This window comes from Callorhinus ursinus, unplaced genomic scaffold (genome assembly GCF_003265705.2).
Source record: "Callorhinus ursinus isolate GAN/ISIS: 27379988/994484 unplaced genomic scaffold, GSC_fseal_2.0 scaffold71, whole genome shotgun sequence".
NCBI lineage: Eukaryota > Metazoa > Chordata > Mammalia > Carnivora > Otariidae > Callorhinus > Callorhinus ursinus.
This window is the reverse complement of record NW_027397133.1, coordinates 2874516-2891890: the sequence shown is the minus strand read 5'-3', so window position 1 is coordinate 2891890 and position 17375 is coordinate 2874516. Positions and strand designations below refer to the sequence as shown.

General features: G+C 55.1%; 1 protein-coding gene across 2 annotated transcripts; it reads left to right on the top strand.

Moving 5' to 3' along the window:
* The first annotated feature begins 12572 nt into the window (after positions 1 to 12572).
* SELENOW (selenoprotein W) lies at positions 12573 to 16600 on the top strand. 2 transcript variants are annotated; one of them, XM_025849970.2, is made up of 6 exons: positions 12669 to 12826; positions 14135 to 14159; positions 14266 to 14319; positions 14504 to 14578; positions 14666 to 14764; positions 16200 to 16600. In XM_025849970.2, exons 1-5 carry the CDS (start codon positions 12780 to 12782, stop codon positions 14744 to 14746), a joined length of 282 nt encoding a protein of 93 aa, XP_025705755.1. In that variant the 5' UTR covers positions 12669 to 12779; the 3' UTR covers positions 14747 to 14764; positions 16200 to 16600. The 2 variants fall into 2 exon arrangements, with proteins under 2 accessions (XP_073742667.1, XP_025705755.1); XM_073886566.1 differs by lacking the exon at positions 14666 to 14764 and having other exon boundaries at positions 12573 to 12826.
* The last annotated feature ends 775 nt before the right edge of the window (positions 16601 to 17375 follow it).

The following is a 17375-nucleotide window of genomic DNA, read 5'->3' as shown; positions in this document are numbered from 1 at the left end:
TGGAGCTCAAGTGTCAGGGCCATTGATTTGCACGGGTTCCTTCCAAGGCCCTGCACCTCCTTTTCAGTCTGCAACATTTTCCCTGAAGGGGGTCCCCCAAATGGTAAAAGCTCCAGGTACCACAAAATCTGGATCTGCCTCTGACCATCGACACTAAAAAATGGAAGAACCATCAAGAGCTTGGATGTGGGAGCCGGCTTCCTGGCTTCAAAGGGGGCTGTGTGACACTAGCCGTGTGACCTTGGTGAAGGTGACTCAACCTCTCTGTACCTCAGAGTCCCCATCTGCAAAATGGACATAATGATACCTCATGGTGCCTTATGACAAGGATTGAGTCTGCCCCGGGAAAGTTCTTAGCACAGAGTAAGCGCTCCGTGAGTGTTTGCTTTTGTAACAATGTTACGAAAAAAAAAATTAAGTGGAAACTTGCAGTCCATGCCAAACACTCCTCACAAATGCTCTTACCTTTTGCCCAACTAATTGCACTCTTGGGAACTTACCCTAAGGAACGGACGGAAGTTTGGGGAGAGGCATCATGCAGGGCGTGGGGGCGGGGGGGGGGAATCAGATCAGAATGGAAGGAAGCCGGTCATGGCCCCGGGCAGGCCCGGCCACTAACCGAGGGGACAGGCGCGCGGGTAGTAACCGGGCCGTGTTCATGTGCAGATGCATTGTGATCAGAAGCAAACAGGACCCGCCGCCGTCCGTGCGGCGCTCATCAAACACACCGGCGCCGAGTCTCGCGGGTGCGGGGAATTCCGGGGGATTCTTTTTCCTTCTTACTATTTCCAGCTTCTCCGAATTTTCCATAATGGAGAAAGCCTTTTTAAAAACGGGAATTCAGAAGCGGACGGAGACCCCTCGATGCATACAAAGGTGTCCGCTGTCGCGCTACTTGAAATTAAGAACAGAGACCGAAGCTCCAAAGACGCAAGAGCAGGACGCGGGTATTTACAAGTGGGGCGTCTCCACTTGGGCCATTTCACCGCCATTTGTAAAGAGTCCGCTTTCGGACGAATGTGTAGTGAGCTGGGGAAACCCTTAGGATCTGTCTCGGAGAACTGTTCAACCGGCCAAGGGCGCCAAACGACCTTGACCAGTGCGTACAAGTCTGGAAACGCATGCGCAGAGAAAGGCGCTGGCGGCTGCGCCCGGGAAGGCGGATCGCGGTAGATTCTTCCTCCTTCCATCGCGTTTCTGCACCTTCTCGGTTTCCGCCCGCGTTGCTCACGGCAGGGGGACCCCGGGTGGGCCCGGCTGACCCCCCTCACCTCTGGCGGCGGAGGCTGGAGACGGCGCCCCCGCAGCCGGACTCTGGCCGCGGAGCAGGTTCCGGCAGGCGGACCCCTCCAGAGACGGGGGGAGGGGGGGGTGCTGCAGCAGACACCCCAGGGTCACGGCCGGGGCCGGGCGTTCTTGCACTCAGCGGTCCCGGCGGCGGCCTCCGAGGGTTCTGTGCTGTCGTCCTGCGGGTCGCTCCCGAGGGCCGGGCCCGGAGCCCGCCGCTCCAGCCTCCCGGGCTGTCGTCAGCCCCCGATCCCCGTATTAACCCCCTTCCTGGTGAAAACCCCTGCCGTGGCTTCTATTTAGGCTCTGATCCCTGCCCCCACACAACCACGCATTGCTCTCAGACTCAGGAAAATCGTTTTTAAAATACTAAGAGCTTTCTAGGGTCTGAGTGAGCATAAACCACTGTGAAAAGTTGACATTTTTTTGCTGTGTTTATTTGCCAGCCGTCGAGATGGTGGCCCAGAGCGTGCAAGAGGTTTACCCGAGGCCACACAGACGGGAGTCCTGGGTCCAACCAGGTTTTTCTCCATTCCCCTTGGAGAGCCCAGCCTTCCAAGAATGAGGCGGGAGCACAAACAGACAAGACAGCTGAGGGTGACTCCACACCTCTGTGCCTCACCTTTTCTACATGTTCGCAGGGTCTGGGGGTGGGGTGGAAGTAATGTTGAGTGATGATCGAAAGTCCCGTGACCCAAACTCTCAACGACACTCACAGGAGCCCCCCCCACCCCCGGCCAGAAACCGGGCAACATGGATTCCTCCCTTTCCTTTAATAGCAATAATGCCATTTAAAAAATTAATACTTGTTTCATCTGTACAAAGTTGTCTCTGTTCCAAGTCCTTGTGTCTGGATATTGTGACCCCCTTTTTTACAGCTGAGGAATCTAAAGCACAGGGAAGGGGAATGATTTGCCCAGACTTGCTCAGATTCGAGATTCCAACCCAAGTCCTGTCCAGTCCCTTTGAAACGCTTCGGTCTGTCCCCAGCCCCATTCAGCCACCTAAGAACTAAGCCAAAATACTGAGTCCTCTCCTGGTAGCTGACATCTGAGCAGAGACAGGAATAAAATGGGAGGGGGGGGCAGCCATGTGGGTATCACAGGGAAACTTTCCAGGTGGCCAGAACAGCCAGTTCTGGGGCAAAGGCCCTGGGGTTGGGAACTGCAGGAAGGGCAAGGGAGACCCGGCTGCCTACAACCAAGTGAACCAAGGAGAGAGTGTGGAAGGTGGGGCCCCTGATGCACCCCGGGACCAGATCATGCCAGGCCGTGGGGACCGTGTGAGGAGTCCCTCCGACTGTGGGTGGGGAACAGATTGTAGGGGGCCAGAGATGAAGCAGGGAACCCAGTGAGAAAGCCACCACGGTAGTCCAGGCGGGAGATGCTGCTGGACCCGTGTGGAATCGGTGGAAGTTTCCAGACTCTTGATGGGTTTTGAAGGTGGAATGCAGATTGGGTGAGAGGGTCGTGTTGGTGCAAAGGCCAGAGGGAGATCAAGGATAACACCAAGGATATTCCGGGCAGAACATTTGGATGGATGGGGATGCCCTGCACTGAGATGGGGCACGGATGGTTTGGGGAACGCACATTCCAGAAAGTAAAGCTCTGACACCTCCCTGGCTGATGGAGGAGACAGAATGAATGAATGGAGGGGAGGGAGATAAAAGACCAGAGTTGGAGTCTGGGACACCTGGAGGGACACTGGGTTGGGGGCGAGGGGGTGCAGAGAAGTTGGACTTTGGCCTCATTAAGCTTGAGCCTCCTATCTGGCTTGTAAACAGAGAGGAGGCAGAGGTGGCTGGACTCGGGTTGGAGCGCAGGGGGCCGTTCAGTTTGTGGGTACGGGTGGGCTTTGAAGCAGTGGCAGTGGGTTCTAGGAGTTGAGAGTAGATGAACCAGGGAGGAGAGAGGGAAGGGAGAGGGGGGGTTGAGGGAGGGAGGGGGGCCGGCCGGGCGTCCGGGGCGGATAGCTGAGAACGGCCCCAGGGATCCAGGGCAGGGGGGACGCCGCTGGTGACCGTGCTGGGAGCTGTCTAGTGGCGCCGCCCGTGGTCCTGCGGGAACGTTAACGTCCTCCTCTCTCTGAGTGACTGGCAGGCACCGTCCAAATGCAGCGTCTCCCAAGTTCAAGCGGAAGTGGAGATGCGGGGGAGACAGTGGCCGCCCAGAGCCCGGGCCCAGAACCAGCCGTTGGGGGAGGTTCCCATGCGACCCTAACTCCTCCTTCACCCTACTCAGGACCCCTCAAGGGGCCACACTGCAACAAGCGGGATAAAAGCTAGACGCGGGTGGGAGGAAGCCGCTGCTTCCTGAATAGGGAGGAACGATTCCAGAAGTCCCTGTAGGTCCGCCCAGAGGGGCTCCTGGGGGTCTGCGGGTCAGCGAGCTGAGGTTGCAGGCTCGAAGGTCCCGGTCAGTCGATGAGACTTGATTAATATGTCCGCGCTGGTTACAAACACCCACTTGGGCCTGGACCAGGTGGAGAGAGGGAGTGGTGGGGAGCAGGGGTCCCAGACTTGGAGGGGGCAGCAGGAGGGGTTAAAGGGTGAGGACCAGCGGGAAGACAGGGCAGCCGCGGATCCAGGTCACCCTGGGGGCGAGGCCAGAAGCTCTACAGTTGCTCTACAGGTCCTTGTCACTTTGCTGTGGGCAAGGGGTGTCAAGCCTCACGCCTGACTATCCCACCCTGGAACCCCTGCCCTGTGTCTTACCCCACTGCCAGGCTGAGACCTTACCCAGAACCCCTAGGGGCCGGCGGGCGTCAGTTCACCCTGTTCATCCAACAATGGATCTCTCTCTCCATTTATTGATCCGTCCACCCGTCCACTTACCCACCCATTGGTGTATCATCCGTGTGCATCCGCTGATCCGTGCATCCACATATAAAGAGCGTGGGCTCTCGGATTCCATTTACCTGAAGCTCCAGAACAGGCCAGACTGATGTGTGGTGATCCTTGGGGGGAAACTGACGAGGACATTGCATGAGAGAACTGCTTGGAAAATGGAACTGATCTATATCTTGATCCGAGAACTGGCTCAATGGTGTCACGCATATGAAAAATTCACCAGGCTGTCCACTTAAGATTGGCGCACTTGCATCTGGTTGGCTAAGTAGGTAGAGCATGCGACGCTTGATCTCGGGGTCGTGAGTTCGAGCCCCACCTTGGGCGAGAACTTACTTAAAAAGATAAAAAAAAAAAAAGATTTGTGCACTTTATTGTGTGAGAAAAAAGTAAACTTAAAAAAGGTGCACTTCGGGCCTGGGTGGCTCAGTCATTAGGCGTCCACCTTCGGCTCAGGTCATGATCCCAGGGTCCTGGGATCAAGCCCCACATCAGGTTCTCTGCTCCGCGAGAAGCCTGCTTCTCCCTCTCCCTCTCCCCCTGCTTGTGTTCCCTCTCTCGCTGTGTCTCTCTCTGTCAAATAAATAAATCAAATCTTAAAAAAAAAAAAAAAAGGATGGTCAGGGAAGGTCTCACTAAGGGGGTGACATTTGAGTAAATACCTATGTCACCAGCAGCACTGGGTGCCTGTAGGCTCCCGCACGGAGAGGCAAACATAGTCCTTGGTGTGGCCCACACCTAAATACTTGCTGTCGCTCCTTCAGGTACCCTACTGGCCAGAAGAGGCCACACCTGACTCCTTCTGCCTGCACTTGTGTTGGCGGCCCCGCGTGCCCCATGGGAGCGGAAGAGGCCTGAGGGGAACTCCATGCAACTTTGGACTAATCTGCCCCCAGTGGCGGAAGACCCTATAAGCCCTACTTAAAACCTTATATGCCTTTTCCTTTTAAGGATGCAAATCTGCTTCTTATCAGCCAAGGTCTGCAAGGAAATGAACCCCCCCCCCGCCCCCGCCCGGCTAAAGATGCACACACACACCACGATTTGCCTGGATTCTGAGCGCCTGGTACTTGCCTAGAAAGAGAGAAAAATTATCACAGGGGCCGGGGGAGGGGGATTAGGACCCTCCCAGTGCTAACAAATGCCTCAGTTCGCTTTCCTGTTTTACATATAGTTTTTACATAATGTGATTGTTTTGAATGCTTGTGATATTTTAAATGGTGTGTTGTTTTCAAGATGGGTTTTGTGAAAATTCACGATGTTCACAATTGTAGCTGTTGATAGAAGCAACGATAAGCTTACTAAAAAGATTATTTTTTTTAAAGATTTTATTTATTTGAGAGAGAGAGAGGATGAGAAAGCAAGAGCAGAGGGAACCTGCAGAGGGAGAAGCGGGCTCCCCGCCCAGCAGCAGCGCGGTGCAGGGCTCGATCCCAGGACCCTGGGATGATAACCTGAGCCGAAGGCAGACGCTTAACCGACTGAGCCACCCAGACGCCGCATTATTTTTTATTGTTTTTAAAGATTGATTTATTTATGAGAGAGAGAGAGAGGGACCAGGTGCGAGCCAGGGGGAGGGGCAGAGGGAGAGGAAGAGCGAGAATCTCAAGCAGACTCCCCAGTAGGCATAGAGCCTGACGCGGGGCTCCATCTCAGCACCCTGAGATCATGACCTGAGCCGAAAGCAAGAGCGGGATGCTCAACTGACTGAGCCACTCAGGCGTCCCAAGACTTAAGGATCATTTTCAAAATTAGGAAGAAGCTCTGTGAACATACTAAATGCCACTGAATTGCACACTCTAAAATGATTAATTTTGTTATGTGAATTATCCCTAAACTGTTTTAAAAAAGGAAAAGAAAAGGGGCGCCTGGGTGGCTCAGTTGGTTAAGTGTCTGCCTTTGGCTCAGGTCATGATCTCAGGGTCCTGGGGTCGGGCTCCCTGCTGAGCAGGGAGTCGGCTGCTCCCTCTCCCTCTCCCCCCCCCCGTCTGTTCTTGCTCTCTCTCTCTCAAATAAATAAATAACATCTTTTAAAAAAAGAAAAAACAAAAAACTCTGTGTGTGAGGGGGTAAGCCCAGAGATGAGGGAGGCATCAGAAGGTGTGGGCCCTTTGTCGTCCCCCGTGATGACTCTGCTCAGACTGAGTATTGTGGAAGCCATGGAGGGTTCTGAGCAGAAGAGGGGCCTGAGCTGCCAGACGTGGGCCTGGCGCCCCCTGGCGGCCTTGAGGGGGACAGGCTGCAGGGGACAGCCGATGAGGATGGGGCAGGAGGACCCCAGTGTGCCCCAGTAGGAGGTGGGCTGGCAGGGGGAGGTGGGGAGGGGTGGATGCACCCGGCATACACTTTGAGACTAAATCCACCATAAGTGGCTGATGTACAAGGAAAAGGAGAAAGCCAAGGTTTATGGCTGGACTGGAGCTGCCATTCCGAGATGGGAAGGAGGGGCCCAGAGGTGGGGGTGGGGGGAATCTGGAGTTCCGGTTTGAGGTGCCAAGTAGACAGTTGGATGTGAAAATCTGGAATTCAGGGGCTGGAAATATGCATTTGGAATTTGCATTAGACCCCCAAATCTGCAAACGGCCCCTTCTCTCCCTACCTAGCGCAGTAGGGTTTTTATTTCGTAGAGTGATTCCGGTCAGGCCCCTCAAGCCCAAACACAATCAAACATGGGTGGCTTTGTGTCTTACTGACTTTTTCTTCCACATTCTTTCCTCTCCGTCAGGGTCTGGCCAGGGATACCGGTGGGTCTTGGGGGCCCTAAACCACCACCTACCCCTTGTGTTCTGAGATTTGCTAGAAGACCCCATAGGAGTCAGTATATAGTTGATTTATTGTAGTGACATAGTAAGGACATACTGCGGATCATAACGGGAAAGGACAGGTGCGGTCTGGAGGGATCCACGTGCTGGCTCCCTCCCAGCAGCGAACATGAGGCCACCTGTGTGCAATGCTTTTGCCCACGGAAGCCCACTAGAGACTCGGGACCCAAGGATTTGGGGTAGGGCTGGTACATAGGTACCATCTGCCTAGACTGTGCCCCAGTTCCAGACTTCTAGAAGGACAGCAGGTGTCAGCATGAACCATATTGTTTTGTACAAAGGGCCGAGGCATGGTGAACCCCTTTATCATTTACGGAAGTTTTATATCTTGGAAGGAAATGTTTATCAGCCAATTTCCCAGATGCTAAGTAAAGGCCAAGCTCACAAGCAGGGAAGGTTAGCATGGCGGTTTCTCTCTTCCCCCCCCCTCCCCGTGCCACTCAGAGGCCTGGTGGCAGTGACTGATTTGAACAAGATAAGAAGCCAGGTGCGGGAGGGATGCCTGGGTGGCTTTGTAGGTGAAGCATCGGGCTTCTTGTCCAGTGGGGAGCCTGCTTCTCCCTCCACCTACTACACTTCCTCTGCTTGTACTTGTGTTCTTTCTCTTTCTCTCTGACAAATAAATAAAATCTTATTAAAAGAAAAAAAGAAGAAGCCAGATAAGAGAAAGAAAACGCGAGATCTAAAAGAAGAGCTAAAACCACAAACACTTCCGGAAGAAAACATAGGAGGAAATCTTAGTGACCTTAGGTTTGACAGAGACACCTTACATATGACACCAAAAAAGGACAAAGTATAATTAAAGCAAAAACAAACAGGACTTCATCAAAATTAAAATCCTTTGCTCTTCAAAAGACGCTGCTGCAAAACCGGGAAGGCACGCCACAGACCGGGAAAGCGTTCGCAAAACATTATGTCCAGCAAAGGACTTGTAGCTAGAATATATAAAGAACTCTTATAAATTAATGATCTAGAAGACCGACAACCCAAGCAAAAAAGTGAGCCTTGGCTCAGGCCGGTCCCAAGAATGGTGGAGACAGGGTCCTCCCCAGTCTGGGGCTCAGTCCGCTCAGGGCTCAGTGGTCCTCTCTGGATGGGGGGAGGGGGCATGAGGAGGAGCCACAGCCCCAGGGAGGCCCTGACCCCATGCAGAATGACAGACAGACAGACGAAGGTGGCCTGGCTGCTGGCCTCGCCTGCACCCAAGTGTTAAAGACACTGAAACACGGGAAGGGGTTGGCTTGTCAAGCTCCAGGAACACATTGGACACAAAGCCTCAGAGCAGAGCATCATCTCCCCTGGGGCTGGAATAAGGCAGAGGCTGGGTGTCCTGGACCCTTAGAAGTTCAGGCCTCCCTCACCCCTCGGGGCTTTTGGGGTCCCTCACAACTCCCCCCGGCCCCGCCCAGCCTGGCCCCACCTTTCTCATCTTGCCCATAGGAAGCCGGCTCAGAGTGCAGGCTCCGCAGCAAGTCAGCTAGGGTCACCTGACCTCAGGTGAGCGTCTTTAGTCCGCCCATCTGTGAAATGGGTTCTTCACAGTTCATGCCTCTTTAAGGGCTGGCTGCTCTTATGAATGACACAGCAGCCTTCCTCGCTCTGTTTACAAAATTTGCCGCCCCAGCCCTGCCTACCACCCTTCCTGGCTTTATTTTCCTTCCCAGCACTCACGACGCCCTCACATAGTACGTATTTGTTTATGTTCCAGGGACAGGTGGAGCCGTGTGTCGCTGGGGGTGGGGAGGGCCATGCCAGCGGGCATCAGTGACCCTACAATGTTGCGTGTCAGCGCCCGAGGCCGCATTCTGCAGGATCTGCCTTGTCTGTGATCGTGTGCCCCCCAGGGAGCTGGCTGGATCCACCTTGCGTCACGCTGTTGTGTGTCTGGAGCGCGGCTGTGTGTCCCACCTCCCACGGGTGGAGGCAGCTGCCCTTGGGTCTGGCACATTTGGAGGTGTCGTGACCCTGGCTCGGCTGTTGTCTACAGGGGTCCTGGTGTGCCTTTGGTGTCATTGTGTGGCAGACTAGAGAGGTGTAGGCTATTGCGTTATTGTGTTTCTGGCTGGGTTGTGGTTTGTTTGACCGCGCAGTTGTGTAGCCAGGTGGGGGGGCGGTGAGTCCTTGTGTGTTACCCTTGGTCTATGTGCGTGTGTGTGTTTATGTGTGTGTGAGAGGGGGAGAGAGAGGGAGAGTCCCAGCCCCCAAAATCATGACTAATTCTTCCAGCCTCCCCCACTTCTGGACAAGAGACCCCTTTGTTCTCAGGACAGAAGAGGGTGTGGGGGGGGGGGCTGTTCCTTTTCTCTGAAGCTCCTGGCAAGGTCTCAGCCCAGAGCCTGGCCAACAAAACACTCTCAGAGCTTCTGTGCTGTGCCCGGCCACTTGCTGGGTGTGCTGGGAAAGCCAGTGGGGTCACCAGACCTGTGAGAACCAGAGCGGCAGCAGAGAAGCAGGAGCCCCAGGGGGACCCCGACCCAGCCTGCAGGGCTCAGGAGACCTTCCTGGAGGACAGTACTGTTACAAGATGGGCTCTGGGAAAATCAGAACGGGAAAATCATGACGCATACAGATCTAAAAGTGTACGTGTGTTAGAGGCTGGGCTCTCCCTGTTCAGAGGAGGATCAAAGAACAGACACATTTACAGACTGGGAATGTTGAAGAAAATACCGGAGGCAGAACATTTGGGGAGGTACTATGGCCTGAATATTTGTGTCCCTCCCCCCCATAAAGGTTTGCTGTTTATAAGTCACACAGTCCGTGGTATTTTGTTATAGCAGCTCAAGCTAAGGGAGAGAGGGTTGTCCCTGCACAGACAGAATTCACACGCACGTCTGCGGAGAATTATTGTGCATCGTTATCACATAACCACAATTCACAGGATTATAAAACAAAGCCCACAGCTCTGAAGGATTTGTTATGGGTTGAATTGCATCCTGCCCCAAATTCATGTATGTTGAGGTCCTAACCCCCAGGACCTCAGAATGTGATCTTATTTGGAAATAGGTTCATTGCAGATGTACGTAGTTAAGATGAGGTCCTACTGGAGTAGGGTGCGCCACTAATCCAACACGACTTATGTCCTTATAGAACAGGGAAATTTGGACACACACACACAAAATGCTATGTGTGATGCTTTTACAAGGAACATCAGGATAGCCAGCAAAACACCAGAAGCGAGGAGAAAAGCATGAATTCTTTCTCCCAGCCCTCACAGGGAACCAATTTTACTGACACCTTGATCTCCAACTTTTTTTTTAGATTTTATTTTTATTTTTTTAATTTTTTAAGATTTTATTTATTTATTTGTTAGAGAGAGAGAGGGAGAGAGCACAAACAGGGGGAGTGGGAGAGGGAGAAGTGGGCTCCCTGCTGAGCAAGGAGCCCGATGCAGGACTCAATTCCAGGACCTTGGGATCATGACCTGAGCCGAAGGCAGATGTTTGACCAGCTTAGCCACCCATGTGTCCCTGAGATTTTATTTTTAAGTAATCTCTACGGCGGCATTGGGCTCAAACTCACGACCCCGAGATCAATTCGCACGCTCCACCGACTGAGCCAGTCAGGCGCCCCTAGATCTCCCAACTTCTGACCTTTCGAATTGTGAGCTAAATCTGTGGTTTAAGCCACAGTTTATGGTACTTTGTGATGACAGACCAACAAATATAGATGTACTATGGAGAAGGCATTGTTTTCCACGGAAGCACAACATTTTCCTTATAATATTGTAACTGAACCAATGTGAGTTCGCTCCTTGGTGAGTCACAAACTATACCAGGTTGAGCTGTCACATAAGGAAAAGTTTATTTGCAGCAAGTAAGGAGATCACGGGGAATAACTTCCAAAAGTGACTCCCCAAGCAAGGCTGGATGGGTTCCTTTTATTTATGGTTAGGATGAATATTTAGATAGGGAAGCCTTGTCATCCTAGGTAGAGGTGGGCGTAAGTTTCCTCATGCACCTTAAGGCAACATGCCTGTACATGCATTGTATGTTATGTAAATGAGGCTTTGTGCTCCTCCTTGGGTGGGAATTTCAGTATTATAATGAGATAAAGGTCAGGGGGGTGGGGCTGCGTGGCTCAGTCGTTAAGTGTCTGCCTTCGGCTCAGGTCATGATCCCATGGTCCTAGGATCGAGCCCCATGTCTGGCTTCCCGCTCGGTGGGAAGCCTGCTTCTCCCTCTTCCACTCCCCCTGCTTGTGTTCCCTCTCTCGCTCTGTCTCTGTCAAATAAATAAATAAAATCTTTAAAAAAAAATGAGATAAAGGTAGTTGTCATTCTAGAGATCACTCCATCCTCCGTCCACCTGCTCAGGTGCGAGTCAGGGATTGAGCTCAAACTGGTCTGGGTGGCCTGGGGGTCTGGAGGTCTTTTTAGGGCAGTTGCAATGCCTGGCGGGGCGGTTTTGCTTTCCATTTGCCTGAGTTAAGAGATAAGCTGAAAAGAAGAGCTTAAGAAAAAATGTGGGACAAAGGTCGATGAGTACCAGCAGGTGGGCAGTCAAGGTCAGGGCCTGGAGTCTAGGGGGTGACAATCTGTTGGAGCTGATTCCTGCAGGATGACCAGGAACAGCATGTGCCAAGGCCCAGAGGCAGGAAAGTGGGTGAGGTCCGGGTGGCTAGGGCACTGAGAGATGGGGCAGGAAGGGAAGGATGGGACCAGGCAGGGGCAGATGGTGCCAAGATTTGGGTTTTTGTTCTGACGGCTCTGGAAGATCTGTATTTAGGGGACACTGATTGCACCCAGCCCTGTGTTGGGCGCTCTATATCCCAGGCTCATTACATCCTTCCAAGACCACTGGGATCAGATGTCACACAACAGAGGCAGAGTGGAACTTGAACCTTGTGTGCCATCCGCCCTGAGCCAGGGCGGTTACAGCAGGTGAGGACCAAGGACCAGGAGGCAGAGACAGAAGGTGGGGCAGGAAGATCTCTGGCAGAGTTGGTCTTTATTGAGCCATCTCCAAGTGCAAGATACTCAGGTCCTTCCAGTTTGAACGTGCACATCAACTCCCTTAATCTCCTCCAGCCCCCTGGCTAAACCACTCCCAGGAGGAGAGGGATTGTGTCTATTTTTTCATGGCTGACAGCAGGTCGGTCCGCAGTACATATTCGGTAAATGAATGAGTCGTCCCTGACCGCGATTACGCCCATCTTCCAGACAGAGAAACTGAGGCTCAGGGAGGCGCCCACGCCCTAATCCCTTAACTAGCGGCCCGCTTCCAGCACTTTCCTGAACCCCTCAACTCGGAGGGGGCTGGAAAGCGCCAGAGGAGGAACTGCCACGGCGCTCAGGCGGCGCTCAGGTCCAGCTGCCCGGCGCGAGGAGCTCGCTGGAAACCTGGGCTTCCCGGGCGGGCCCCTGCGTACCCCCAGTGCTTTCGGACTCGGCCCTCCCACCCTCTCCGGGGGAAGAAAGGGGCCCGACAGCCGCCCCCTCCCGGCCCACGCTGGAAAACCACCGCCCTCCTTGGCAATTCCGTTTTCTTCGCCGATCCTCGGGTCCCAAACCCCGCCCCGCGGGGCCATACCATTCTGGCTCGGAGGGGGCACCGGGAGGGGACGCGCAGAGGCTTTCCCCGGGACTTCTGTCGGGACGCAGCCTGACCCCAGCAGGGGAAGGGAGGGGACTGCGTGGGGGCTCAGGGTGGCGGGTCGCAGGGTCCCTGACCCCCCACCGTGGGGGCCCGCCGTCCCCCGCCGTCCCTGCTCCCCCGCCGCATTGGTTCGCGCCGTGGAACGCCTGGCAACCACCTTTGTGCCGCGGTCCCGGAGCCTCGGAGTTTGCACGGCCACGCTGCAGGTGGGTCACCGTCCGCGTCCCGCCCATGCTACGGTCCCCAGCCATGGCCCTCGCCATCCGAGTCGTTTATTGGTAAGCACGACGGCCAGGGGTCCCCCTCCGCGACCCCCACTCGGCCCGACGGTGCGGGGCGCTGGGGCTTGGGGGCTGGACCCACGAAGATCCCTCCCCGAGAAAAGGGGTTCGCTGCGGGTGGGGTGGGCGTGAGGGGACCGGCGGGAAGGAAGGGCGTTGATCCACCTCCCCAGTGCGTGGCACTGAGGACAGCTCAGGTTATCGAAGGTGGAGCCGAGACATGTGTGCGGCCATTTAAGACACCCGACTCCGGGGGCTCCGTTTGCGGAGCGGGTGTGTGTGGGGGGGTCACTTTTGCAATGGGAGAGGAGCCTCTGTCAACGTTTATGTTTCCCCTCCCCCAGTACCATGAACAGTCATGGGGTGGGGACGGCGAGAGTCGGGAAGGTTCGAGAATGTTCCAGCGTGGGTTTGAAAGGAATGAAGACTGTGGGTGACCATCGTTAGTAGCCCTCCTTCCTTTCGGGTCTGGGTTTCCCCATCTGCAGAGGTTGAGAGCGTGATCTCGGTAGTGACCACGGAGGGAGTGCATGTTTGAGCCAGCTTCCCCGTTAGCGTGAAAAAGCCCCGAGTGGACAAGGGATTTTCTCTCTCGTTGACTGCTCCACCCCCCTGCGGGACACCTAGCACTATGCGGACTTGCAGACAGGCCTGCCCGTGGGCGCTTAGTAAATGCGCGATCAGCGCATTTCTCCTCCCAGAAAGTGCTTGCAGGAAGAGAGTATTAGCTCCGTCTTCGTTATTGGGGAGGGTGGGGTCAGGTCCGAAGCTGGAGTGAAATGCCCTGGGGCAGCCGCTGATTCTGAAAGGCTCAGATCTGCGGGCCGGGCGCGTTAGAAACGTCCCCGCACCCTCTGCAAGCAAAGCGGAGGGTGGAGTGACATTTTGAGGCCCCCACGCGGCCTGTCCGGAAATAGCCTGCCGTGGGGGTTGGGGAGGCGTTTGGATTCCGGCCTCAGGACTGGGAGGACCTGGGAATCTGGGAGTAAAGGTTTTCGGGACACCTCCCCGCGGGGCTGTGGATGGGGGTGCTGCTTCTGTGGCTCTCAGCCTAACGCCGTTTTCTGTTTCCTCCCTCCCGCCTGTGTCTCATACTTGTGTCTCTCCTTGTCACCCGCTTGCCCTGCGCCCCCTCTCCGTCTCTTGGCTCCCCTGCTCTGGGCCGGTTTTCCTCGTGCGTGGGTGTCCACTCCTGTCGCCCGTCCCTGTGCCCCTTCCAACATTCTCTGTGTGTCTGTCCTCTCCTCTCTCTGTCCCGTCTTCGGTTTTGCTGTCGACTCACCCTCTTGGACCCCCTCCCACCAGTGGCGCTTGAGGCTACAAGTCCAAGGTAAGTGGAGGCGCCAGCCCGAGGTGTCCCTGGAAGATGAGGGAGGAGGGCGAGCTGGTCTGGCCCCTGTTGACCCCAGTTGTGACCCCCCACACCCCCTTCCCAGTATCTTCAGCTCAAGAAGAAGTTAGAAGATGAGTTCCCCGGATGCCTGGACATCGTGAGTCTTGGGGCTGGGGAAGAGAATCAGAGATGGGTCTCCTTGTGTGTCCCTCAACCCTGAGGCGGCAGCAGAGTGGTTTGGGCTGGCCCTACCCTTCACCCCCATAATCTCCATTTCCTGGAAAGGTGCAGGTGTCCCCAAGTGGGCCGCTCGGCCCCTCCAACAACATCTCTCTCCCCAGTGCGGCGAGGGGACTCCCCAGGCCACTGGCTTCTTTGAAGTGATGGTAGCCGGGAAGCTGGTTCACTCCAAGAAGGTACGGCTGTCTGTCCGTCTGTCTCGCCTTGTTCTCAGGCTGGCTGGTGTTGGGATCTCAGCCCTTCCCTTTTCTTCCCCTCCCCAGAGAGGTGATGGCTACGTGGACACAGAGAGCAAGTTTCTGAAGCTGGTGGCAGCCATCAAGGCCGCCTTGGCTCAGGGCTAATGTGCCCTGAAGGCAGAGGTGAGGGGGTCCCAGCTCCTACACACCGCATTCGACAGCCAGTTCCTAATGTACCCCGAACCTAAGACTCGTTTCCAACCCGATATAATCTAGAATGGGTAGTGGTGTCCATATTATTCTCTGGGTCATAGAACTGCTTTTCAGTACCTCCCGAGCCTGATTTCCCATTTCTAAGCCCATGTGTTCCAGATGAGCTCCAAACCCCGCCTCTTCTAGAACTGGGCACCTGGGCACCCGACGCCAGCCCACTCCAGAACCAGGTTCTGGCTCCTGACACTCGAGAGCCTGACCGTACTCGCCCATTCTCTCTACTTGAGCACCAGTCTCTCCCCCTTCTCCCCTGTTGTTCTGGAACTGACTCTTCCATCCCAGTATATGGTGGACCCAAGTTCCTGTCCCCAGGAGGCTTGGCTCCAGCGGACTGGTTTCCAAATGCTTGAAATTCAAGTTCTCTTTCTCAGAGTCCTTTACTAGGGCAGAGCGAGGTCACCTTCCCTGTGAATTTGAACGTGCAGATTGAATTAATGCGATACACACAAAGCGGTGTCTTGCTTCCCGTGCAGGTCTGAAATGGAGGGCTCCCCAAATTAACACAGAGAAAGTCAAGAATTCCATAGTTCCAAAGCAGCTGGAGCGGACTCAATTATGCGGCTCGGCTGTGAGGGTGGGGGCAGGGCTTTCAAGTCTTAAAGCCCGAAATTGAGCACATCCCTGGCATAAACACACCAGTGGCGGGGCGGCTTCTTGGCTGCTTCTCGAAGCTCTCGGTAACTCACAAGGGGCTACTTAACATCAGCACGAGTTTGCCTGGGGTTCCGGAGAGGTCCATCAGTGGATGCTTTCATCCCGCATAAGCAAAAATGGGATTTATGAAAGGGAAAGGAGGGTGCGGGGGCTCTTGTTTTCCTCTTTTGTGGGTGCAATTCCCGGGGGTTCAGGGATTCGCTAGAAGGACTCTCAGAACTCAGCAAAATTGCATGCGTGGTTATGGATGATAGCAACAGGATAGCCGTGAAAGTTAGTGAAGGGGAGAAGCGATGGGGCAGCACCAGGATACCTCATTGTCCCCACGGCCTTTCTGGGGCTCGGGGATGGCGTGGGCTGACACCGGCATCACAGAAACCCATTTCAGTGGACGGCTTGTCCGGAGAGCGAGTGTTCCCGTGGGGCACAGGTGACAGGTGTCCTGTCGCCTCTCCTCGTGGCTGTGCAGCAGTACCCCCCCTTCCCCCCGCCCCCAGCTTTATCGAGAACTAAGTCTTGGCCCACCTTGCCTGTTGGATTACAACTTTTCCCTCCTGGGCATCCGGTTGTCCTCGTGCCTCAGTTTCTCCCTGGGACTGCATTTTGCCCATCACTTGTCTCCCTTTATCGTGGGGTCCCCACTGGTCTCGTCCCCTGCAAGCTGACTCCTCCCCACCTCTTCTCTGCACAGTCCAGTGACCTTGGCCCAGCCCCTCGTGGCAGACGCTTCATGACGGGAAGGACTGAAATGTCTCATGGACGCCTGGTCTTTCCCTGATGTCCCTGCGGCCGCCGAGGGGGGGCAGAGACTGATGCCCCTGGTCCTTGCCTGTGTGTGTGCGTGTGTGTGCCCCCCCACCTGGAGTGTAGACCTGCACCCTGCCTGCCTTGCTCCTTCCTCCCCCCACCCCCACCTTTTCCCATCTCCCCGCATCCCCCAGCCCCCTGACTACTCTCTGGCATTTGGGGTGGTCCTGCTCCGGGCTTCCTTCTCAGGGTGGCCGAGGGAGGGATCCGGGGGAGGGAGTTGCAGAGTTCAGCACTATCGGCAATGGTTCACTATTCAATAAACATTGGGTGAGTTTAACAGAACAGGTCTGTGAGTGTCCGTTTTTCCCGTGGAATCTGGGCTTCAACGTGCGCTTGAGGCAGGGGGGAGACTGAGCTCAGCCCACGATGACAGGGCTCCCATGGAAGCTGGGGCTCGCCTCTGGGTGCGCTGGTGACTCCAGCAGCAATGGGACAGAAAGCAGAGGAGTCCCGGGACGTCAGAGCCGGCTTTGGTCACCACCTTGAGAGCATAGGAGAGCCATTCCCATGCTCCATTCTGTCGGCTCTTGGAGCAAGTCACAGGGCTGAGCCCACCAGCTAGGGGACTGGGATCCTGGGCGGACCCTAGCACTTGCCAGTGAAATCAGGAATTGCTTGAGTTGGATTAGCCCCTGGTAGAGCAAGATCAGCAAATGTCGGCGGACAAGCTCGCTGAGGACCCCGTGGTCAGCCGTCACATGACGGCATGGGGCTGGGTTGGCTGTTTGGGCCACTCAGGCGGAGGATGGAGACTCGGGCGCCCCTCGGACCACTGCGTTGGGACCGTCGGTGGGGGGAAGTGATCAGAAGTCTCACAAGCCCACTTAGAAAGTTTTCATGGGGCTGGACCGTTTGTAAGACCCGCAGGGAGGCTGGCCACTCCAGTCTCGCTTCAAACAGACCACCGACTGGATATCTTCGGGACACCTTTCACTGAGGGCCATTTCTTTTTCTTTTCTTTCTTTCTGTTTTTTTTTTTTTTTTTAAAGATTTTATTTATTTGACAGAGCACAAGCAGGGAGAACAATAGAGGGAGAGGGAGAAGCAGGCCGATGCG